General features: G+C 46.4%; 1 protein-coding gene across 2 annotated transcripts in view; it reads left to right on the top strand.

Annotated features, from left to right (window-relative positions):
- WDR6 (WD repeat domain 6) overlaps positions 1 to 26674 on the top strand; it is a 202227-nt gene that overhangs the window by 136886 nt on the left and 38667 nt on the right. The window contains exons 5-7 of one of the 2 annotated variants that reach the window (XM_069643316.1): positions 305 to 421; positions 2840 to 2958; positions 20437 to 20518. In XM_069643316.1, coding sequence (XP_069499417.1) covers positions 305 to 421; positions 2840 to 2958; positions 20437 to 20474 — 274 coding nt within the window. In that variant the 3' untranslated portion in view covers positions 20475 to 20518. The remainder of the gene's footprint in view (positions 1 to 304; positions 422 to 2839; positions 2959 to 20436; positions 20519 to 26674) is intronic. The other variant, XM_069643315.1, reaches the window with a different exon arrangement.

Raw genomic sequence — 26674 nt, 5'->3', positions numbered from 1 at the left:
TTACCCAGGATAACGAGCTACCATTTGGAGGATTCACTTTGTCCATCAATGCCTCTTTACATTTGGCAAGTGCTGGTATTAACCAGAGCCATAGCCAATTGAACCTTTGTTTTAAATCTTATGAATTGTTGATACATTGCCAGAGAAGTTCATGATGCCATTGAATTTGGGGCTGGTTTTGGTAAACGTGAGAAGCATGTCAAGAAGCAAATTGAAAAATAAAATGCGAAGAGGAAAATCTTCTAACTGGGATGATTCATTGTCAAACATGGTCTTATTTTGACACCTGAATACTCTCTTTCAGGGTTTTCTTGATGCCCGAGTCAGCCCCAAAGCTCCTGCTTATAGCCGAATCCTTCTATCACCGACGTTGTGTACTACGGATGGACCTGATTTTACCAGAGTCTGCTGATGGAGACAGGTGAGGTGACCAAGTCTCGAGCTTATGTGTTCTCTTTTATCAATAAGTAGATGTTGGTAGTATGACTGAGAAGCCTGATTTCATTTTTAAGAGGGGAGAGATCTGTTAATAAAGTACACCTTACAAACGCGCATCAGCACACAATGTAGCCATCACCCACGTGTTGGGTTGCGTACATGGCCAGTATCGGGTCAAACTTAGGTAGATCCGAGTGATGCGTGGGCCTCGGTGCAGGCTTGGGGCCGTAACTGTCCTTGTACGCACTCCCGACAATGGGCTGATTATTGTTTGCACTCCAGGGCTCCGTCCGGGGTAGACATTGTTTTTTTTTTTCTATTCGAGGGAGACGGGCTCTGCGTGTATTGCACGAGCCATAGAAAATAAAGACAAGATGGCCACCAGCATAGTACATGGACACAGGGGAATGGGGTGGCACCAGGACTGGAGCACAAAGATCCTGTCCAGCAGGTAACTGGGGAAGGAGGGAGGGCGGGTGCGGGTAAAGAGTGTGGGATTTCCTGTGGGTGTGAGGGTGCTGGCATGCGGAAGCAACAGTGAATAGCTCCCTCTTGCCTCCCACAATCAAGATGGCAGCTCCCAGGAAGGGCCTCGGGTAGCTAGAGAAACAGACGGTCCTCTGTATGTTCCCGGCCACATTTCCAGCCACCTGATTGGCTGAGCGCCCTTCCTGCAGTATATTACTGAAAATATACTCTTTATGTGAAGCTTCACGTCAAGAAATATCTACAAACACAGTAACAAGTAACAGAAAACTGGCACAAAACGAGACAAACCACAATCTAAAGAAGTAGTCAAGTCAGGTTTACAGGTAAGTACAATTTCTTTGGCTACGTTTAGACAGTTTAGAAAGTTTTGCAATAGGAATGTGTGGGATAATGGCAATAGGCTGCCTGGTATTATTTGATAAAAACAGGTGAATTCAGGGGAGTGGCAAAGAATGCAGCGTTCCAGCTGGCAACAATAGAGAATCCCACCAGAGAAGATCCAGACCCATGTTCGATAAGATTGAAATTTGAAGTGCTGGAGCCAAGCCCGAGATGCAGTAGATGTTGCAGTCAGTGGGCTTTGTGCCTTAAGGCAAAAGCAAACTAGACCAGCAATGGGATGAAGGTCACAAGACCCTCAGGATGTCTACCAGGCTGCTGGATGTAGTCAAGTCCAGAGGTTATTGGTTCACTGGTTGGTTCCGATATCTGGATTTAGTTTGGCATGTGGTTCCAGTTTCTTAAGCAGGGTCTACAAGCAGAGTCGCTGGAGGTGCCTGTGCAATGATAACACTGTAAACTAGCTCCTCCAAGAAACATGACAACAGCAGCGAGGAGGCACACTGGTGCTCTTTAAATCTGGTCAGAGGATGCTCTGGTTGAGATGAAATACTGCAGGGAAGGACACAGAAGGGGTGTTGAATGAAAGCTGCAGATGTCCAGTCTAAGGCGCCCCATATTAACTATTTTAAAAGCAACAACACAGTCACCAGTGGCTTCTGCTTCTGTTCTAGTGATGAACACGATCCAACAGCTTCTATGGGGGTACCTAAGGCTAAAGTGCTAGGGGATCCAGCTGTTCCTGCAGGATCGGTGGGAGGAAGAGTGTAAAGTAGCCTTCCTTAGGAAAGAGGAGGGAGAGGTATACCTTTTGGGAGGATCAGGAGTCAGCAGTACATCTTCCAGCATGAATTCCTCAGTGACGCCATCTTTTTTCCAGCTACTTTGGCAAAACTCTAGGTAGCTTCTTATGAATGGCTTGGAATCTTCACTCCGAGCGTGGGGGAGGACTACCCCAAACCCCCTTCAAAATCGGTGCAACCACCTGTGCATATGTTCTAACACGGGTCTGCAAGATTTCCAGATTTGTAGGACTAAAACTCTCATGATCCCTCACCATTGACTATACTGGCTAGGGCTGAAAGGGGATTTATTCCAAAATTTCAAGCGAGTCTAATGTTAGACTCTAGTTCTAGCCCATGTCAACCGATGTGATAAACCGCCTTTATTACATCTGATTTCTTCTCTCATGAACAGGGCTATTTTAGTTGTGTCATAGGAAATAAGTACCTTGTTGCCTTGCGCCTGATAGATGCATGTTATGATTGTACTGCTCAACAACTGCAGTTGTCCCTTTCAGGGGGAGTTTGGTAATTGCATCACTATAGGGCTTAGTAAGAGTACAACCAATCGGTGAGAGCTAAGGACTCATATTAGTACTTCCCAATATCAAGATTGTCTTTTCTTCTATAAAATAACACTCCTTAATAGTCCAGCCTCTCCTCTTGCATCTTTCAATCGTTGAACAGGCTTGAAAAACTACGTTTGCTTGGCTGATCTACCATTGCTGGCTAGTCTGTTTTCAGGGACTTGTGTCAAGAGGAAAGATAAACTCTCTTGCTTATGCTTTCAGGAGAGTATTTCTGTGTAGTGCAGCCACTGATGGGCGTATCGCTTTCTGGGACATCACTGCAACACTGGAGAAATCCTGCAGATCACTGGAGATTACAAACGGAGAGTCTCAGCCGGCAGGTAGCTTAACTTTTTTCTTTAAGCTCATGACTTCCAGTTGCTGGTATTTCAATTTAACAGGATTTGTCAGAGCCTAGGAAATGATGGCAATTTCTGAGCAAAATGACTGCCTGTGAATGTCCATTGGCCATGTATAGAGTACCACTGCACGTATGCAGACACGATCATACATGTGTTGTTGTACTGCATACAGCAAAGCATTGAAATGCCAATCAATGTAATGAGGACATTTTGGCGAACTGGGACAAGTTTTCTAGCAGTCGCTTAATTCAAGCTGAATTCATCCAAATGCAGGGGGTCAAAGGTGATTCAAAGGTGATTGCAGTTATTCATCTCTGCCATCTATTAGGGGTTTTGTACATTAAAGAGCTGTCATGGGTGTATTATGTGGTTAAAACACCTTCATTAGGTTGTGTTGAGTTTTTTCGACTTGTTTTCAGCACGTCAACCCAATACACACATCTATACATGTGTGTATGTGTGTGAAAGTGTGTTTGAGTGGTGGGATGTGTGGAGGTGGGATGGTGAAAGGAGTGAGGGATAAGGTGGGAGATGGGTGTGGGGTACACAGGGGAAGTATCCAGGTAGCCCCAGAATATAAACAGGGTGGTTATCCAAGGTCGATCAAAATTAGATTGGCCAAATAAAACCTACCATCACCAAACGGAGGTCATTTTAAACACACACAACCGTTCTGAGGGCACACAAATGTAGTGAATCCCAATTACCTATGTGGAGTTCACTGAGGGGTTCAAATCCTCTTATTTATCCCAGCTGCTGGATGCAGTACTGGACGATTGTTCCCTGGGGTATTCTTCAAAGCCCAAAATCGTGTAAGATGTAATTCACTGTGCACTGTGAGTCTGTGGAAGTTGTGGACAGCTACCGAGATCATGGCAAATGTAGAGTTGCCATGATCTCGGTCTTCTGGGCAGGACAGAGATAATTTTTTATTTTAAGTTATTTTTGCAAGTATGGGCTTCATCTGACCAGCACCTACCTATATAGCTACCCCCGATAGCTAATGGCAGCTGTCAAGCGAGAGAGCAGACAAGATCCTGTTCTTGATGGAATACACATATATAGGAATCGGCGAGACACCATACAGACAGACACCACGGTTTATTAGATATGTGTCAAGTGATGGCCGAACAATCTCGAGACAGTCTGTGTTTGCCCATTTCACTGCCTGATATAGCATCCTTACTGCTTAGCCTGGCTTTGCCTTCTCTGGCCTCTGGCCCCTACACTTTGCTGCTTGCTTTGAATGGTTGGAGCTTTTGAAATTCAGTTTCTTTGTTGCTCCCACTGCTGTTACATGTACTGTGACACACTCCTATGTGGATATAACCTTTTGATTCTGGCCAAGGGACGGCCAATTCTAAATTGTGTGTTCCCTGAGCAAGCTTCACATTCCTGTATGCTTAGTAATATAGGTAAGGCATCACCAGGATTCTCCTGTAGCATCCAGCTGTGGTGGCGTCCCGCAAATGCGAAATGAAGGTTAGATAGTGGTGCCATTCCCTATCTGCCATGTAATAAAAACTCATCCGTCTATTCTTGGCTAACCTGGTATCTCCAACAATTTCCCTTGGGCGCACCCTTCAAGGGGACAAATGTAATGATTGCAGAACAGCTCCGAAATTTCTAGGAGAAGAAACGTGCCTCCATTGCCCTCATGCCTCTCCCTCTTCTCCACCTGCCGTGTCCGTTTCAGGTCTTATTGAACATTAGATTTTCTGGTGGTGAGAACATCAACCGTTTACAGCTAGCAGTGTTCTGAATTATTAGTGGACATTTTTCTTACACAAAGCCCTACTCTTTCTTTCACAAGTCCTCAATCTATGAGCATGAGTCATGGATCTAAGCCTGGTAAATGGGCCAAACCTTTACATAAAGTCATCCTACCCCGCCCCCTAGCCTGTGGTATTAAAAAAAAAACGAAGTTGTCTAATATCGCATGGCCGTGTTAGGAATGCCCAGGCAGTAGCCAAAGAGGCATTGACGGAAGCTAAACAAATGAGTGGAAGGAAGCACATTGAGGACTGTAACGAGAAAGTTAAATGAAGATGTTGTAATGAAGATTAGCATTAAGTGCTCCTAGTATTACCATTTTGTCTCGCTTTCTTGTCCCAGATAGTGTCCCTAGCTAGACACTTCAAGCATAGTGGCAATGTAGATTCCAATTCTCACAGAACCCGTGGAAGAGTAAGAGGATTCAATGGATTCAAGGCATGACTTTAATTCCTCTTCTTCTAGGTAGACTAACCTATACACATGGTTCTAGGCAATCGTATATCCTGACCAGTCCTTGGCTGCTTAATCGAGGCCAGCACTCCAAAGGTCATTGCTACTGTTGTGTGTCTGCTGTGAGGAACCAGAAGGTGGCTCACCCGCTAGTCCCCAGGGATCTCTCATCCAGGTGGCCCGGACACGGCCATCGCTTTTGAATCCAGTTCCTGGGGATGGACCAGTGAGGGTGGATCACCTGGATGAGAGGGGTCTTTAGGGCGTGGGGCACCTGATAGCGAGATGCAGTATCGCATTCTCTTGAACACCTTTACCCCATTAGGCTCTTTACTCCCTGCCCCCTTTCCCTTCACAAACACTTTCACACAGACAGCCCGCTCTGGGAGAAAACAGACTCGTCCCTGGGCATTATACCTGACATGTCCCACTAGTATGGTCCGGCAATTACTGGTACCCACTCACACCTGACGTCCATTAAACTTCCCCACATAGATAAAAAGCGGAGCAAGAGAGCACACTCTGAGCGAGGCAAAGCACACAAAGGAATAGCGTTTTCCAAATGACAGCTGAACGAGGGGGAAAGATGGCAAACCTAGAAGGGTGCGCAAGTAGAGAGATACCCTAGACCTTTACAGAAAGAAACCGTGACTTTTCTAAATCCTTGAGATTAAGGACCATAAGGCCAGGGAACCAGACTGAAGAATCCTGCATTGTGTTTTAGAGATACCCGGGGCCCTCCTACATGGCTGATCGAGTCTGGGAGGAGTAGCAGCCACTGTGGTACCGTCCTTGGCTCCAAGAACAAAGAAGCACCAAAGAGATCAACACAGCCAGTGAGTTAAGGAGACCGATGCAAGACCCTTCTGTGTTGAAGTCAAGGTTGCAAGCGGCACCATTGTATAAAGAGCGCAAGTACGAAGTTTGGTAACGTGTGTGATGAAGGATGCGAGGAAAGCTTAATTGCTGATGGATGTTTGAACTCAAAGTAAGAAAGATACAATACCAGTAACAGTGGTTCGGCACCACGAGTGTGCACAATCAAAGTCTCTGTGAGGTATCCATCACTCCTTTCCTGGGCAAACTCTTGGAAAAGCTGGCCATCTCCCACTTTAATCCAAATACTGAATCTGTGGGTTGCCTCCATGACCAACACGCTTCAGAGCTGCCAGACAGCCAAAAATTGCGCTCCTGAACACCTGTGAAGACGTGCTCTCCAATCACAGACAACCATGCCATCCTGCTCAATCGATCCGGGACAACCTTGGTATTACTGATCAGGCCCTGGCGTGGTTGACCTCCTTTCTCACCAACTGACCCTCTCGGGTCCAACTGGGGTCTTTCTTCTCTTCCATCTCTCCACTTTGGGTGGTCCCCAGTGGTCTAACCTCTCTCCCTGGTCAACCACTACATGGCACCTCTTACCCACTGCATTGCTACTTTCTGCTCCAATTTTCAATGTTATGCGGATGACACAACTCTCTTTCAGGCCCCCCTGAGCCACCTCTGCTTCTTCTCGCATACCAGACTGGCCGCAATTCAGGAATGGTGTGCCACCAATGATCTCTGCTTTAATGCCAGTAATACTGAGATCCTCCTCATTGGAACACCCGCTCCCTCCTTTCCTCTCTCTGGCTGCCCACTCTGAGCCCTCTTCCTGCTCTCACCTGCAAGGCTAAAAACCTCAGGGTAATCTTCGACCCCAAACTCTCCCTTCTCTCCTCACATCTCTGATGTCACTAAGAAGTCACACTACCAGCTGCACCTCCTCAGAGCTATTCTTCCTTTCCTCTCCTACCCCCAGAAGCTTACTGTCTCCAGAGCTCTGGTTCTCTCTAGTCTGGACTACGGCAACAGCCTCTTTCTAAATCTACCTGCTTCTACTCTCCGCCCTCTGCAACTCATCCGCAATAGCACTGCGAGACTTGTCCTTGCCCTCAAGCCTAGGGATCGTATCTCCCAGGACTGAAATATATGCACTGGCTCCCAGTGGATGAGAGGATTAAGTTCAAAACCCTTTGCATTGTCCGCAAGGTCTTCTGGGGCCCTGGGCCTCAATACCTTGAGCTCTCTCTTCCTAAATATCTTCCTTCTCAAGCTCTTCGCTCATCCACCTCCAACTCCCTCAGGGTCAGTCGCTTCTCCAAGCAACAAGTTGGTGGTAGATCTTTCTTCGGCTGGGGCCTCCCTCTAGAACAGCCTCCCTGCAACTTGAGGAGAAACACCTCTGGTTCCGGAAGCAACTCAAAACCTCTCTCCTCCTCTTCCCCTACTGAACTCCTGGCTGAAACTGCACTGGTTTACCTGGCCAATCTCTGATCACGGGCTCAGGTCCCCCCCTGTGCTGTCTCCCTGGCAACCCCTGCACTTGGGGACTGTTTTCTGTATCCCCTTCAGTCCCCTAGTAGCACTTATTCCTGCACTTGCCCTTGCCACCAGCTGGATGCACTTTTATTTATTGCCGTTATTTAGTCTATTTCTTTTTTTATTGCTGATCCCAAGCACTGCACCCTCCCCATTGACTCCGCACTTTTCCCCTTGTCCCGCAATCTTAATGACACCTGGCCTAGTAAGATCGTTGTCCGTCTTCACTCTGTTCCCCCTCCCTTGCCTCGTCACGCCTTGGAACACTTGTGCATAGGCGTGTTATAAATGCCATATCATATCTCTCTGAGGGTCAGACGCTTCTCTAAGCAGAGAGTTTGGGGCAGATCTAGCTCCTCGGCTGGGGCCTCCCTCTGGAACAGCCTCCCTGCCTCTCTCAAACTTGAGCTGAAGCACCTCCGGTTCCAGAACCAACTCAAGACCTTCCTTTCCGCTTCCGCTGATCTCTTCTTCTCCCCTGCTGATGCACCCGACGGCTCCGCGCACCGGTCACCTGGCAGCACTCTGACCTCGGGCCCAGGCTCCTGCATGTCCAGTTGCCCTCGCACTGCCTCCGGGCTCCCTAGCACTTAAGGTTCTGAATCTGCAACCCTACAGTCCCTTCTCTCTGCACTTATGATCCACCTGCTGGCTGCACTTGTGGGCTAACTGCGCTACCCCCTTCTCGTCCCCCCTGGCACTTCCCCCTTTCCCTCTTCCTTGCACTTGAGCGATCTGATTGACACAAGGCCTAGGAAGATCGTTACTTTGTCCTTTGTTTCCCCCTCCTTGTCTTGTCACACCTAGAAACACTTGTTATAAATGTCACATATATTATATCATATATACAGCCAAGAAGTGGCAGAAAAGAAATAAAAAGAATGAGAATGAGGAATGAAGTGAATTTATGTGGTCCTCAACGGTTAAAGCAAAACACTTTGCACAATTGAAAGTCTTCGATTCTTGAAACAGAGGTCCGGGCCCAAACGAGGGAGACCAATTGTGGATGTGAAATAAGGGGTCTGAGCTTGAACGAGGGAAACCAATTGTGAACATTGTGTTTAAGGGGTCCGAGCCTGAATGAAAGAGACCAATTATAAATGTAAAAATCCTGACAAGACAGGAACTTTGGTGCTTGTTTTGTTACCTCCGGCCCTCTACAATAAGAGACCTTTTTATTTGGAAAGAGACTTTGGCACTGAAAGCCCTGATACCTATGCTTTGCACTATTTCCTTGTGTCAGAGGCCAAAGTGTGTGCGAAGCTAGAGTGTGCCGCCTTATCCCGTGCTGAAAACCTGGAGATGGGACGCCATCTGCTCAACTATCCTGATATCCTTTCTTGAACACTTTTCTTTTTTGCATACATTTTTGTCCCACACCATTTATATTTAGAAGTAAGTATTGGCAATAGGTTTATTAGTATAGGACCTTTTATTTTGACAAAGACGCCACTAGGACTGCGTTATAATTTTTTGATGGTCGTAGCTTGCTCCTATCTTTAGATTTTGTTTTAGATAGTCGTTCAACCAACCCATTGAAGTACAATAAACACCTTTGAACTGTGAACACTTGTGTCTGTCTTCACTGCTTGATACTATGCCTACCTTACACTGCTTATTGCATTTAAAACCATGCTAGAGAATAGTTCTCTACTCGTACTGTAAGAACTGTTAAGTGACAGAACGTAGAAGAGATGAAATGGCACAAAATGTTAGCAAGCTGAAAAAACGGCCTGACTTGCAAGGCATTCACACCTCAAAATATGGTGAACCTTCGCTCTGCAAACAATCTAGAATATGCAGGAAGCCTGTCTGTATCCCTGCAATCAATTATCATAAAACCTAAGGGGAAAGAAACAACATTGTTATATGTGCTTTTACCAAATAATTTTTACCCAAGTTTTATTTTTTTTACTGCAATATTTTACCGATTTAATTTTTTATATAAAAGGCTTGGGGAGGCCTCCCACCCATCTGATCCCCCGATCCATCCTCTCCTCCTCCCATATATTGTCACACCATAACACGCCCCCATGCATTTTGTAGTGAATATTAGGTCAAATAATTGCGGTGAAAAAAAGGCAGTGAAAATGAATTGGTAAAAAGACTGAAAATCAAACAACTTATTACATCAAACAGAATGTAACCATTTATTATTCAGACGAAACAAGGTTTCTGATGCTTGTTAATCTGTTTAGAATCACATGCTGTGCATATAGTCTGACATCTAGTGGTAATCGCAGTGTATTGCATCTTTCTTTTGAAGATCGAAAGGGGACGTCGACATGGGCATGACTGTAACACTCCCTAGCGTGACGTGTAGTGTACCCAAAATGCCTCGTGTGTCGAGGTACCTCTGATTGTTTTTTTTTGCTGCCCAACTAGTTGGTCACCTTATGTGCAGCTCGCAAGAGTTGATATTGCTCATTAATTTTTCTTTGTCCCACGACCAATGGTCGTCTAGTCTTTTCTACTTTTGACGACTACTTTGTGGACTCCTACGCCAGTGACATCCACTACTGCTCGGCGACTGGAACATTGATCGACATCTGTCGACCACGTGGCCTCGGCCCTCTGGCCAGGCCCTTCCAGTAGGGAAAGTGGACCCTGGGTTATTTCTCTTCGAGAATGTATTTCCTTTTCCTTTCTCCTCTTTGGTCTGGCTGCCGTCTACCTCTGCTATGGAAGGACGCCATTTAAATTTTGTTTGTGGTGTAACTGAAAATACCCTGGAAAGACACCCATCGCCTTTGCAATAGGTGTTTATCTCGTGACCACGATGAGCGTTCTTGTAAGTCCTGCAAACTCTTTTGTCCCAAGATGTTAAAGGACAGGCAGACAAAGCGGTGGGCAGCCTACGCAATGCAGGACGAAAGTTGTTCCCCTGTTGGTGCCGTCGCTTCGGATGATGAGGACTCCACGACAGCCATGGCTCCGACCTGGAAGCCATAGACCTTTCGGCAGAACCCTCCGGTTCCCCGATGCCCGTCCCCGACAGACAGGCCACTGGTGCTGTTATGGGGAGTTCACCCCCGGCAAGAAAAGCACACACGCACCACCTAAGGCAAAACACACAACCCCTTAGGCCTCCTCAACAAACACGTTGAAGAAACGCCAACAGGCCCGCCGAAAACTTTAACAGTGTCTGGCGAACATCGCGATCCGGCGTCCCCACGCAATAGTCTTCTCTGGATGCCACTGGGCTTGCTTTCGATAAGGGCGTTCCCACAAAAGAGAACACGACTGCCAATTTGTTGTTCAAGAGCGCGCCAGCACCTAAGACTTTGGCGAAGTTAACAACCGCGACAACACCTACAGGTGCGTTGAAACCCATCATTCAGCCGCCGACATTACGCAAGTCTTGCAGCTATTATTTCGACAGCGGAATAGCACAGGGGCACCCCCTCCCGTCGAGAGGAGTTCTCTGAATCCCCTCAGCCTCTCTCAATGGCTTTATCAGGTAGATCCCCCCCCCCTCACTCCACTCTGAACAGCCCTTTCCTCCTCCAGACCCCTCTGCTTTATCCCTGTGGAATAGGCAGAGATTTGAGAATTATATGGATAACATTTCGTGGGGTTTGGACAAACTATGGAACTTATAGGCGCTGGTAGGGTATGGTAGTCCTATATCCGTTGGTTAAGTAGAAATTATTGGTGAAGGATGAGGCAGATTAGTTTTGAATTTCGCACGTGATTTGTTTTATTTCTATTCGTTGAACCGCACTAATACAATTCTTAGTCAGTTTCAACACATGGATAGCTTTACACAGCCACAGCCGACGCGCGTTTCAACCTTAGTCTTTATCAAGGCTGGTGGTTTTGTGAATTGGTGGTGCAGTTATGTGGTGTACCCATTGTAGTGACAACAATGAAATCAATGCGTTATTACATTTGCATTTGTTCAAGACACCCGTTAATATAGCATGTTACCAAATTTAGAAATCCCAAGTGTATTGTGACACCCATGTGAGGTGATTAGTCATGTGTTGGCAATAGGTGTTAGTGACATGTCAGTTAGTTATAACAACAATAACATATCCATATATACATAGGTCATGGAACGATAGGTTGGCAATTTCAATTTAGAGACAGACAAGGACATGGTACCAAGGAAAGAAGAAATGAGAGACGAATGTTAGTCAGTTAGGGGATTTATATAAAGGCAGTTATGCCCTGAGATAAACTGGGCAAGGAGGAGGTAAAGTGTCTTACCCTTTGAGTTGTATCATATGCTTCAAGAGAATGGTGTGCTGGTCCTACCCATGCTGGGGTGCCAGAGGACTGGATAGTCGAGCTAGAGAGAAAATACATATGGTTGAATGGGGGAGAAGTGAAAGACCATGGTAAGTTAGAGGTATTAGTGAAAGATTTCTAGTAAACTCGTGACGGGGGGAGGCTTATATTAAGGGGGAAATGGGCCAGATCAGGTTAATTTGGTAAAGGAGGATTGGGAAGACTGTTGTCTGTATTGGCGAAGGGTTATAATGTGTTGGTGTTGGGAAGCGTATGTCAAGATGAGCGGCCGGGTGGGCGAGACGCGGTTGCGTGAGGAATTAGTGAAATGTCAGCAGCTAGTGTTTGGATGGAGCAAGCAAAATGGGTGCTGGCGATTTAGTAGTGCGGCCGGGTAAGAGAGGAAGGTGGTTGCGTGCGAAACAATGAATTGTCAGCAACTAGTGTTCGGATGGAGCGAGCTAAAAATGGGTGCTGGCGGTTATAATGCGGCCGGGTAAGAGAGACGCGGTTGCATGAGGAATTAGTGAAATGTCTGCAGCTAGTGTTTGGATGGCGTGAGCTGAAAATGGGTGCTGGCGGTTAATACTGTGGCCAGGTAAGAGAGACACGGCTGCATGGGGAGTAGTCTGCAGCTAGTGTTTGGAGAGCGAGCAAAATGGGTGCTGGCGTTGAGTAATGCGGCCGGGTAACAGAGGAACGCGGTTGCGTGCGAATTATGAATTCTCAGCAACTAGCGTTCGGATTGAGTGAACTAAATTGGATGCTGGCGGTTATAAAGCGGCCGGGTAAGAGAGACGCGGTTGCAGTGTTTGGATAGAGCGAGCTAAAATAGGTGCTGGCGGTTGATAATACAGGACCTAAGTTTGGCAGGGCTTACCTGTGCCGGCTGGCATGAATCGGCTATCTCGTCACGTTCGCTATCCTGATTAGTTGCAAATTGGCTTGACTTCCTGTTTATATGCAAGGTCTACTGCGGTTGGCTGCTCAAACGAGCGATTTGATTGGATGATTGATAAGGGCACAGGGATAGGCTTGTCAGTTAGGCTGATCAGAAGTGGTTTGGTCCTGTGTTGGCATGGACATGGTAAGGGAGAAGGGGGGGAGGTAGAGTGGAACACAATTGGGGGTGGAGGAATGATGAATAAGGCGGGCATAAAGTAGTCTCAATGTAAGTTTGGTGGGTGGATGCCGGTAAAATACCTGTAAAATGCATACACTACTTGTTAAGGAAGTTTAGCACATACGGACAGGCTATATTGGCTAGGGGCTTGTCCCAGGGGCCGGGAACGGCGCCTGAGCTGTGTGTGCCAGTGGCAAGTAGGATATAAAGAAACGGAGGTGATATTGTGTGGAGTATGTTACACATAGTAATGTGAGCTGGCAGGGGGGGTGATCAATACCGATTGATGGTGTAGCCATGGTAGGTTTGGTCATTACGTTATTGGATGTGTATGCTGGGTACAGCAGAAAAAATGTTTGAACCAATTAAGGTATGGCATCAAAATCAATTGGTTCAGTAGCGCATTGGTACATCAAACATTTACAGGAATACATGGAAGTCATGGTCACTGTTTAGGCCGAAGGTTACAGATCTGTATCGGCATATCAGTTTGGCTTCTTTTTGACGCAGTTGTAGTTCTCGGTTTCCACCTCTTATGTTGATAGGGATTTTCTCAAGGCCTGTGAAGGTGATATCTTCCTTGTTGTCCCACTGGTGGTGTTCTTGCCAATGTAGTGCCAGCGGGTATCTGGAATCCTGCAAGTGTAGAGAGTTAAGGTGCTCCCTAATCCTTGTCCTAAGCTCTCTTTTTGTGCTTCCAATGTATTTGCGTTTACAGACACAGGTGATAACATAGACCACGAATTTTGATTTGCAATTAATGTACTGTTCAATTGTGTGTGTTTCAATAGTGCTGAAGACTACAGTTTTTGTTGTACTGGCAAATTTACACATGGAGCATGCTCCACATTTGTAGAATCCTACTGGTTTGTTGTCTGTTAACCAATTGCTGCTGGGTTTTGTAATTGGTGCCAAAAAAGATGGACTAAGAATGTTTTTGAGTGTTCTAGCTTTAGTAAATGTTAAATTGGGTTTATCAGGAATCCATGCCTTGATGTCTTCATCCATTGCCAAGATATGCCAGTGTCTTTTTAAAGTCTTCTGTACTTGGTAGCTGTCACTGCAAAATTGGGTGATAAATCTTATTGGACTGTCATTCGTTGCCTTGTTTCTGGTATGTACCTTGGGCGTCAGGAGTGTACTTCGTTCTCTGTTATGGGCCATGCTTATAGCAGCTTGGATAGCTTGTTCAGGGTATCCTCGTTCTTGAAAGCGATTTTTGAGTGTGGTGCATTCATTTCCGAAAGCTGGGAGGTCGCTGCAGTTCCTTTTGGCTCGTAAGAATTCCCCCTTGGGGATATTGTTGATTACTGATTTCTTATGACAACTTGAGGCATGAAGGACAGAATTGACTTCTGTTGGTTTTCTGAAAGTAGCAGTTGTTAGTTTATTACCATTTGGTGTGATGGTAATGTCTAGGAAATCAATGGTTGTTTTGCTTGAGATGCCTGTTAGTTCGAGACCAAAGGTGTTTTGGTTTAGGTAGAGTTTGAATGAGTCCAGTTCCTCTTTGGTTCCACGCCATATCATCAAAATGTCGTCGATGTATCTCATCCAAATATGGATTAGTTTGTTGAATTCATGGTTGGTAAATGCATGCACTTGTTCATAGTGGTGCATGAAGAGGTTGGCCATTGAGGGAGCATATGTAGCCCCCATTGCAATCCCCTTTGTTTGTTTGTAGTATTGTTGTTCAAAGAGGAATACGGTATTGGTTAGTGAGAATTCCAAAAATTCTTTCGTGAGTTCCAAATGGGACCAAAATGAGGCAGATGCTTTGTTAAATGCAAAGTCAATTGCTTTAAGGGCTAGTCCATGGTCAATTGATGTGTAGAGCGCTTTCACGTCAAGGGTAACGAGAGTGTAGTCTTCACTCCATACGGTTTCTTCAAGGATCAGCAAGGTGTGCATGGTGTCACGCAGAAAGGTAGGTATCTTAGGGACCTCGGGTGCCAGGACATTGTTGATGTATTTGTTCAAGGGTTCAGTCACCCATCCTATTCCGCTCAAAATCGGTCGTCCTTCAGGTCTAAGTTCGAATTTCTTGTGAATTTCTTGTGAATCTTAGGTAAGAAATATATTGTTGGCATCCTGGGGTGTGATGGTTGTAAATATTTGATTTCATCATCTGATAGGAGTCCGCGCCTGTGCCATTTAGACAGCATGTTTCTGGTTTTCTGGCTGTGTAAAGCTATCCATGTGTTGAAACTGACTAAGAATTGTATTAGTGCGGTTCAACGAATAGAAATAAAACAAATCACGTGCGAAATTCAAAACTAATCTGCCTCATCCTTCACCAATAATTTCTACTTAACCAACGGATATAGGACTACCATACCCTACCAGCGCCTATAAGTTCCATAGTTTGTCCAAACCCCACGAATTGTTTTTACAAACAGGAACCCTGGAGTTGGTTCCCTGACAAACAAGAACTAGGCTGCAGGTCGTAATAAAGTACCAAACTAAAAATAGGAGTGCGCAGGAGTGAGGGAGTTCCGCCTACCAAACTCCAACCTTTCCTTTCAAAATTCTATCCAGGGACCAGATCCCCAGCAGCACTCCAACCTAACATGGCGAACTATCTGGAATCAAGAATTACGGATACCAAGAACCTCTTTGCACCTAAAGGATCAACAGTGCATGCATTCCCACCCACCCCAAGGGCGCCTGACAACCTTAGGCAACTTTTCATCAAATTAGAAAGGCTATGTACCAAGGAAATAAACACATTTTGGGAGAGATTTACCCTCCAAACTTACCTAGAACAGGAGAAAATCCCAAGGGGCCTACGAATCATTATTTTCCCAGACTTCACCGACCCGGATGACGCTGACCTAGCAGCCAAATGGGAAGAAAACCTTATCATGGGCTCCAAAACAATGATGGAGTTACTACTAGAACATGCTGACAGAGCACACGGAAGACTTGTCATATTGATTGACCAACTCAAAGATGAGATCGAAACTAACAAAGCCCCTGCAGCAACCAAAGAAAAAAACTACAAAACCATGTACGAAATATTACGAATGCACCAAGATGAAGTTAAAATCAGGAAATGCAGGAAATTCGCAAGGGATGAAAGAGACTATCAGGACAACAGAGTCTTTACTTTCCAACCTAAATTTGACAACATACAAGGAAACAACTCAAAAGAGAGCTCGGTATCCTGCTCTCCAGCAACATCTGACGCAGACAGTGAACCAGAACCCGAACAAGGAACAAAGGACACCAATGACTCCAACCAGGAATCTGAGTCATTAGAAGAGGACAGAGAGGTACCACCTAAGCATATGGAAACTGAAAGAGAAGGTGACAGGGTACCATCTAGACTCTCTAGACAGCATGACCAAAATAGAAGCATTGGCTACAATTTTCTGGACGAGATCCAACGATACAGAAGAGGAACGAGAGCACCACAACCAAAACAACAGCAGCAACAGCCAATCGGTAAACAAGTTCATTTTTTAGGCTCTACCCGGGGCAACATACCTCCAAGATTAGAACAAAGAGAGGTAAGAGAGCGGGATCCAAGAAACAACCAAGAAGAACAAGAAAGTGCTATCAGACTAACAAGATCCAAAACTCATCAACAACAACAAGCTCCGAGATAACTAGCCTAGTGACTAACCTCTCCAAATACACCCTATCAGAACATGACTCAGAAATTCTGAGCAAAGGTCTCTCATTCGCACCAGTCAAGCACACCAACTTTGTGAATGCTCAAATTGACTTATTCAAATACATCAGAAAACTTAAACTGAAGAAATTCTTTTCTAAGCAAGTCAAATGGAAACAACCTACGCCAACAACATTGCCACTGAGCACCTTGGATATGGAACACCTAAAAGGTACACATCTCCTTACCAACCTGGACCTTTCACCAGAACAAGAAACCCAAACGATGTCGCAAATTATGCAGGACCTCGATATTGAGGAAAGCAACCTCAGGATACCTGAAATGAAGCAGAAATCCAAATTTACTCCCAACTTCCAAGGGGACAATGCAATTGACATTTTTAGCCAGGCAGTCACAAGAGACCTCCAAGCACTAGAAGATCGCGCAAGACGGAATCCCTCAATGAGAGACGACAACATTACCAGCAAAGAAAGACTAGCTCTCAAGATACTGCAGGATAACCACCAAATTGTCATCAAGGAAGCTGACAAAGGCGGCAATGTGGTCATAATGGACAGAGAAGACTACGTGAAAATGGCCACCACACACCTAACTACTCCTGGCTGCTATGACACCATTAACCAGAACCCAACTAAAGAAATCATAACGAAAACCAGAAACATGCTGTCTAAATGGCACAGGCGCGGACTCCTATCAGATGATGAAATCAAATATTTACAACCATCACACCCCAGGATGCCAACAATATATTTCTTACCTAAGATTCACAAGAAATTCGAACTTAGACCTGAAGGACGACCGATTTTGAGCGGAATAGGATGGGTGACTGAACCCTTGAACAAATACATCAACAATGTCCTGGCACCCGAGGTCCCTAAAATACCTACCTTTCTTCGTGACACCATGCACACCTTGCTGATCCTTGAAGAAACCGTATGGAGTGAAGACTACACTCTCGTTACCCTTGACGTGAAAGCGCTCTACACATCAATTGACCATGGACTAGCCCTTAAAGCAATTGACTTTGCATTTAACAAAGCATCTGCCTCATTTTGGTCCCATTTGGAACTCACGAAAGAATTTTTGGAATTCTCACTAACCAATACCGTATTCCTCTTTGAACAACAATACTACAAACAAACAAAGGGGATTGCAATGGGGGCTACATATGCTCCCTCAATGGCCAACCTCTTCATGCACCACTATGAACAAGTGCATGCATTTACCAACCATGAATTCAACAAACTAATCCATATTTGGATGAGATACATCGACGACATTTTGATGATATGGCGTGGAACCAAAGAGGAACTGGACTCATTCAAACTCTACCTAAACCAAAACACCTTTGGTCTCGAACTAACAGGCATCTCAAGCAAAACAACCATTGATTTCCTAGACATTACCATCACACCAAATGGTAATAAACTAACAACTGCTACTTTCAGAAAACCAACAGAAGTCAATTCTGTCCTTCATGCCTCAAGTTGTCATAAGAAATCAGTAATCAACAATATCCCCAAGGGGGAATTCTTACGAGCCAAAAGGAACTGCAGCGACCTCCCAGCTTTCGGAAATGAATGCACCACACTCAAAAATCGCTTTCAAGAACGAGGATACCCTGAACAAGCTATCCAAGCTGCTATAAGCATGGCCCATAACAGAGAACGAAGTACACTCCTGACGCCCAAGGTACATACCAGAAACAAGGCAACGAATGACAGTCCAATAAGATTTATCACCCAATTTTGCAGTGACAGCTACCAAGTACAGAAGACTTTAAAAAGACACTGGCATATCTTGGCAATGGATGAAGACATCAAGGCATGGATTCCTGATAAACCCAATTTAACATTTACTAAAGCTAGAACACTCAAAAACATTCTTAGTCCATCTTTTTTGGCACCAATTACAAAACCCAGCAGCAATTGGTTAACAGACAACAAACCAGTAGGATTCTACAAATGTGGAGCATGCTCCATGTGTAAATTTGCCAGTACAACAAAAACTGTAGTCTTCAGCACTATTGAAACACACACAATTGAACAGTACATTAATTGCAAATCAAAATTCGTGGTCTATGTTATCACCTGTGTCTGTAAACGCAAATACATTGGAAGCACAAAAAGAGAGCTTAGGACAAGGATTAGGGAGCACCTTAACTCTACACTTGCAGGATTCCAGATACCGGCTGGCACTACATTGGCAAGAACACCACCAGTGGGACAACAAGGAAGATATCACCTTCACAGGCCTTGAGAAAATCCCTATCAACATAAGAGGTGGAAACCGAGAACTACAACTGCGTCAAAAAGAAGCCAAACTGATATGCCGATACAGATCTGTAACCTTCGGCCTAAACAGTGACCATGACTTCCATGTATTCCTGTAAATGTTTGATGTACCAATGCGCTACTGAACCAATTGATTTTGATGCCATACCTTAATTGGTTCAAACATTTTTTCTGCTGTACCCAGCATACACATCCAATAACGTAATGACCAAACCTACCATGGCTACACCATCAATCGGTATTGATCACCCCCCCTGCCAGCTCACATTACTATGTGTAACATACTCCACACAATATCACCTCCGTTTCTTTATATCCTACTTGCCACTGGCACACACAGCTCAGGCGCCGTTCCCGGCCCCTGGGACAAGCCCCTAGCCAATATAGCCTGTCCGTATGTGCTAAACTTCCTTAACAAGTAGTGTATGCATTTTACAGGTATTTTACCGGCATCCACCCACCAAACTTACATTGAGACTACTTTATGCCCGCCTTATTCATCATTCCTCCACCCCCAATTGTGTTCCACTCTACCTCCCCCCCTTCTCCCTTACCATGTCCATGCCAACACAGGACCAAACCACTTCTGATCAGCCTAACTGACAAGCCTATCCCTGTGCCCTTATCAATCATCCAATCAAATCGCTTGTTTGAGCAGCCAACCGCAGTAGACCTTGCATATAAACAGGAAGTCAAGCCAATTTGCAACTAATCAGGATAGCGAACGTGACGAGATAGCTGATTCATGCCAGCCGGCACAGGTAAGCCCTGCCAAACTTAGGTCCTGTATTATCAACCGCCAGCACCTATTTTAGCTCGCTCTATCCAAACACTGCAACCGCGTCTCTCTTACCCGGCCGCTTTATAACCGCCAGCATCCAATTTAGTTCACTCAATCCGAACGCTAGTTGCTGAGAATTCATAATTCGCACGCAACCGCGTTCCTCTGTTACCCGGCCGCATTAGTCAACGCCAGCACCCATTTTGCTCGCTCTCCAAACACTAGCTGCAGACTACTCCCCATGCAGCCGTGTCTCTCTTACCCGGCCACAGTATTAACCGCCAGCACCCATTTTCAGCTCACGCCATCCAAACACTAGCTGCAGACATTTCACTAATTCCTCATGCAACCGCGTCTCTCTTACCCGGCCGCATTATAACCGCCAGCACCCATTTTTAGCTCGCTCCATCCGAACACTAGTTGCTGACAATTCATTGTTTCGCACGCAACCACCTTCCTCTCTTACCCGGCCGCACTACTAAATCGCCAGCACCCATTTTGCTTGCTCCATCCAAACACTAGCTGCTGACATTTCACTAATTCCTCACGCAACCGCGTCTCGCCCACCCGGCCGCTCATCTTGACATACGCTTCCCAACACCAACACATTATAACCCTTCGCCAATACAGACAACAGTCTTCCCAATCCTCCTTTACCAAATTAACCTGATCTGGCCCATTTCCCCCTTAATATAAGCCTCCCCCCGTCACGAGTTTACTAGAAATCTTTCACTAATACCTCTAACTTACCATGGTCTTTCACTTCTCCCCCATTCAACCATATGTATTTTCTCTCTAGCTCGACTATCCAGTCCTCTGGCACCCCAGCATGGGTAGGACCAGCACACCATTCTCTTGAAGCATATGATACAACTCAAAGGGTAAGACACTTTACCTCCTCCTTGCCCAGTTTATCTCAGGGCATAACTGCCTTTATATAAATCCCCTAACTGACTAACATTCGTCTCTCATTTCTTCTTTCCTTGGTACCATGTCCTTGTCTGTCTCTAAATTGAAATTGCCAACCTATCGTTCCATGACCTATGTATATATGGATATGTTATTGTTGTTATAACTAACTGACATGTCACTAACACCTATTGCCAACACATGACTAATCACCTCACATGGGTGTCACAATACACTTGGGATTTCTAAATTTGGTAACATGCTATATTAACGGGTGTCTTGAACAAATGCAAATGTACATAACGCATTGATTTCATTGTTGTCACTACAATGGGTACACCACATAACTGCACCACCAATTCACAAAACCACCAGCCTTGATAAAGACTAAGGTTGAAACGCGCGTCGGCTGTGGCTGTGTAAAGCTATCCATGTGTTGAAACTGACTAAGAATTGTATTAGTGCGGTTCAACTAATAGAAATAAAACAAATCACGTGCGAAATTCAAAACTAATCTGCCTCATCCTTCACCAATAATTTCTACTTAACCAACGGATATAGGACTACCATACCCTACCAGCGCCTATAAGTTCCATAGTTTGTCCAAACCCCACGAATTGTTTTTACAAACAGGAACCCTGGAGTTGGTTCCCTGACAAACAAGAACTAGGCTGCAGGTCGTAATAAAGTACCAAACTAAAAATAGGAGTGCGCAGGAGTGAGGGAGTTCCGCCTACCAAACTCCAACCTTTCCTTTCAAAATTATATGGATAACATGTCCCAATTCATAGACTTCTCAGAAAAATTAATTACTCCCAAGAGACCTAGAGAGGAAAACTCCTGCCCCATTCCACCAAAGCAGCAGAAGCTTCCAATTCAGTCACACATCCATCAAGAGGAGGTATTTGAGTATTCAGAACAGGAAGAAACATATGAGGACAATCCTTTTGATCAGGACACAGCTGACCAGCACCCAGACTGGGAGCAAGATCAGCCAACAGATCCAGGGGCCTTGGCTCTCACCCACTCATACCCCAGACCCAGAGATTATTGGTCTAGACCGGCCTTCTTCACCTCAACAAAGGCAGTCCTCGCCAATACATGACCAAATGGAATTTAATGCCATCCTAATGCAAGCCGCAGATCACTTTCAGATCGCTACACAGGAGGCTGTCCAGGACTCTGACTTCGTAGAGGACATTCTCAAAGAAAAACCTCGCAATAGACTGGCTATTCCTCTTTTCAACTCCATAAAGAAACGCCTTGCTGCTTCTTTGCCTCCCTCCCTCACAAGGGCTGTAAACCCACAGGTTGAGAACCAGTTTTGCCCCTCTTTATCTGACCCTATGTATATTCGAGGTCATGCCACACCCGACTCCCTGGTTGTTAGAACCACCAGAAAAAGGGGAGGTGCCACTGTCCACAGCGGAGGTTCCCCCAGATAAGGACTGCAAAAAACTCTATGCCCTCGGCAAATGTATTACCATTTCTGATGTTTGTTAATATGCTTAGAATCATATGCTGTGCATAGTCTGACATCCAGTGGTCACTGCGGAGTATTGCATTTAGTTTTTCGTAGTGGAAAAGGGGACATGGACAAGGCGTGTCTGTAACACTATCCCTATAGTGATGTGCAGTATACCCACAATCTCTCACGCGTCGAGGTCCCTCAGATTGTTTTTTTCCACCCAGATATTGGTCGCCTTTACGCGGAGCTCCTCGAGAGACATTGCAAATATTCACTTGACCATTTGGTCGTTATTTAGATATTCACTCGACCTTTGATCGTTATTTAACGTTAGGTTCCTCCTTCGATAAAGCTGTTCCCCGCCGACAAGATCTTCGACGTCTGTGACTTCGACGGAGGAGACCCTTCGGTGTCGCCGAACACGTGGTCTGGCCTCGCCAGCCTCAAACAGTAGGGAGAGTGGGGTCGTGGGACATTTCTTGCTATCTCTTTAAGAATGCCTTTCTCTTTCCCCACCCTTTCCTTCAGGGTTGTTATCACGTCTGTCCGTTCCCTCAGCTATGGAGAGGACACCGTTTAGGTTTTGCCCGCGCTGCAAGGGCAACTTCACCTGGAAAGACAAGTACAAACGGTGCAACCGTTGTTTGTCCCTCGACCACAAAGAAGACGGTTGCGTGGCCTGTAAGCTTCTTAAGCCTAAGACTTTAAAGGACCGCAGGGTCAAGAGGTGGGCAGCCTACGCCATGTCTAGGTCCGATTCCTCACCCGCCGCCTCCGAAAGTGGCGAGGAAAGTGATAACCCGACCTCGGCATCGGAGGTTGTACACCCCTCTAGGGAGCGGTCACGCTCCTCGTCGTCTGTCCCCGGCCCCGACAAGCTCGGCTCACGCCCTGCTAATGGGGATGAACACCCCGGCGACACAGACGCACACAAGCACTCACATAAGCACATGGCCCACGGCTCTTCCTCGTCGAAGACGAAGAAAGCATTAGCGCCAACGGAGACGCAGGTCCTACCGGCGGCCTCATTGGACCGTAAGGATCCAAAGCCCCCCTCGCAACCGCAGACGTGACCAGCGATTGGGCTACCCCCAGAGAAGGGCGCTATCGCCAAACCGCCAGACGACGTGCCCCGCCAGCGATCACTCGTCGGCGTGGCAGACGCGACACCTGTAACGTCGAGGCCAGAGGAACCCTCGACAGACCATTTAGTCGTTGAGAGCCTGGCGCGTATTGTTTCCACCGATAGCCAGAGGCGGACGGCGAAAGAGATGCCGAATACCACTCGCAAGGCCAGGGAAACACCGAAAGGGACGGAAGGAAGGCAGGAACCCCCCCTTCCGTCGAAAGGGACTCCTAGCCTACTAGAAGGATTTTCAGAAGGCGATGGGAGCTTATCCTCTACATTATAGGATAGGTCAAAGCGTTTACAGCCCGAAAGCCTTCACTTTCCCCCCCCCCCCCAGACCACTCTGGGCTACCACAAGGGACCTTAGAGAGACTCCAATTTTGCATGGACAAAATGGAGAATTTTATGTCTACCCAATACCTGCCCACACCGCAAAGACCAAGAGAGGGAACTCGGGAGGATCCTAGGGCTAAATACCCTAGGCTGTTTAACCCCCTACAGGGGGATGTAGAGTTGTATGACCTCACTGAAGAGGACTCCCACTTTCATGAAGATGAGGAGTTCTTAACTAACGAACAAGAACAAAACATAGACCAGGAAGGTTTTGAGGATGACCCAGACATTGGTGATGGGGGTTTTGAAGAAGACCCAGAAGAAGGTGCTTCACAGCCTGGGCAGTCCCCATCAGCGTCTACAGACCCTGATGTCCTAAACCTGTTCCCCCCACCCCCAAAGACTCACCAATCAGGAATACGTCACCTATAGACGATCAACCTACCTTTAATGCCCTACTACGCAAAGCAGCAGCACATTTGAAATCGAGATTGGGGAAATTTCTCCTGACATAGACTTTGTTGAAAAGATTATCAAGGAGAAACCCCCTGTCAGTCAAACCATTCCCCTCCTTGCCTCAGTAAAGAGATGAATCATTCCTTCGCTATCTACACCCGCATTGGTCAGAGGGGTCAACCCAAGGATAGAAAAATCATTTAGTCCTTCTCCATCGGACCCGTTATACATCAGGGGCCACTCAGTACCAGAATCCCTAGTAGTAACAAATACAAGGAAAAGGGCAGGGGTCCCGCTATCAACCAGCGAGGCACCTCCAGATAAAGCAAGTAAAAAGCTGTATGCCCTAGGTAAAAGGATTACAGCCTCGGCAGCCTTTTCCACTAGGATTGCCAACAACAACTCCTTACTGGCAAGTTATGCAGATGCCCAATGGAGCAAACTACGCAAAGACATTGAGGAGGTACCTGAACCCCCAAAAACTCGGCTTCTGGCCACGGTTACTGAGGGAACCTTAGTCAACCAGAGCATCATTAAGAATACTCTAGATTCTGCAGAAACGGCTGGCCGTTCCCTAGTCCAAGGAATCCTCCTCAAACGTCATGTCTGGCTACGTAATTCGGGGTCTAAACCCAAAACACAAGCATCTCTCATTAACAAACCAATAGAGGATGCAAACCTCTTTGGGAAGGCGGTGGATGACGCGCTAGAGCCTGCAAAAAAGGAATTTGACACCATTAAGACCCTATATCAGATTTCAAGACCTCCCAACAAGCGAGGTTATGGAAACAGACGCTTTTTTCGAGGCCAACGCCAACATCATCATCATCAGCAACAGCAGCAGTACTCTGCAGGCAACTGGTCCTCGAATCAAGGAACCAGTGGACAATACACCCAGGGAGGACAGCGTCGTGGCAAGGGAAGAGGTTGGGGTTCCACCCCCTAGAGGTTCCTAAGCCACCAACACCAAATGACCCGAAGATTCGGGTCCCCTCCGATGCATCGCCGGTCGGGGGCCTGCTAACATCCTTTCTTCCAGCATGGGAGGGAATAACATCAGACCGCTGGGTACTATCAACCATAGCCCGCGGCTACTGTATAGAATTCAACCGCTCCCCAACGTACAGTCCCCCCCAAGGGGACGACGCCTGTCACCAGAACACCTCGCCATCCTGCTTCAAAAAGTGGACCAGCTACTAGAAAAAGGAGCTATAGAGGTCTTGCCTCTATCACAGGTAACGAAAGGTATTTATTCAGTGTACTTCCTTTTACCCAAAAAGGATTTAACCATGCGCCCTGTACTAGATCTGCACCCAGCGAACAAATTTGTAAAACCTCAAAAATTTCATATGGTGACATTACAGGAAGTAATCCCCCTGTTATCGCAAGGGGGTTATATGACAACACTGGACATGAAAGATGCATACTTTCATATTTTAATGTTGCCAGCGCACAGAAAATACCTCAAGTTCATGATAGAGGGTAAACACTACCAGTTTAGAGTGCTACCCTTCGGCATAGCGTCAGCGCCAAGGGTATTCACAAAAGTACTGGCAGTGGCAGCGGCCCACCTGCGCAGGTTGTCCATCCCAGTATACCCTTACCTCGACGAGTGGCTCATAACGGGGGGTTCTTACGAGACATGCTTCTCAAACACCCAAAAGACTGTAGACCTTTTGTTCCAACTGGGCTTCTCCATCAACGAGAAGAAGTCCAGCCTAGAGCCCAGCCAAATCAAACAATTCCTAGGGGCTCTAATTCGAACAATGGACTGCCTCGTCTTCCCATCCAACGAGAGGGTCCAAAATATGCTGTTTCAGATCCCTCAATATGTGGCCGGTCGAGAGGTGACGGTGCGCAAAGCAATGCGTTTGCTGGGAATTATGGCGTCATGTATGTATTTGGTACCTCACGCGAGACTGCGCATGCGTCCAATGCCAGTGGTGTCAGGCCAGCGGACAATGGGACGATCTAGTGGTGGTCTTGCAGGCCTTGGTTCTCTCGCTACGGTGGTGGTCGAAGGAAAACCTCGTCATAGGGAAACCATTTGCCACCCCGGCAGTGGAGGCCACTCTAACCACAGACGCATCCCTCACAGGGTGGGGGGCTCACCTATCCCATCAGACTGCACACAGAGTTTGGACTCCGAGCGCAGCATCCAAAACACATAAACTTGCTGGAACTGTTAGCGGTCTTCAAAGCACTGAAGGCTTTTCAGGCACAACTGCAAGGGAAGACAGTGATGGTCCTCACAGACAGCACCACAGCTATGTACTATTTAAACAAGAAAGGGGGCACTCGCTCTCCAGGACTGTCCAAGCTGTCCCAGAACATCTGTAAGTGGGCTCTCAAACACAACATGTTCCTGTTGTCATAGCATGTACCAGGGGAACTCAATCTGCTAGCAGACGAACTCAGCAGAGACTTCCGTCTACCCGCAGAGTACGAATGGCGGTTACAAGAAGACATCGTCTTCGACATCGTCACACAATGGGGATTCCCAGAAAAAGATCTGTTCGCAGCTCTGGAGAACTCCCAATGCCAAGATTACGCCTCCAGTTATCCCCAGTACCAATCCATGGGGAACGGTCTATCGATACCATGGTCAGGGAAATTTGGCTATGCTTTTCCCCCCCCCGACTCCCCTTCTCAACAAGATAGTGCACAAGATGCACCAGGAACCAGTCACCATGATACTAGTGGCCCCTATGTGGGCCCGGCAACCATGGTTCGCTCACCTGA

The sequence above is a fragment of the Ambystoma mexicanum genome, chromosome 2p (assembly GCF_040938575.1).
Source record: "Ambystoma mexicanum isolate Mex_15411 chromosome 2p, UKY_AmexF1_1, whole genome shotgun sequence".
NCBI lineage: Eukaryota > Metazoa > Chordata > Amphibia > Caudata > Ambystomatidae > Ambystoma > Ambystoma mexicanum.
The sequence above is the reverse complement of the archived record's forward strand: the minus strand, read 5'-3'. Positions and strand labels throughout refer to the sequence as shown.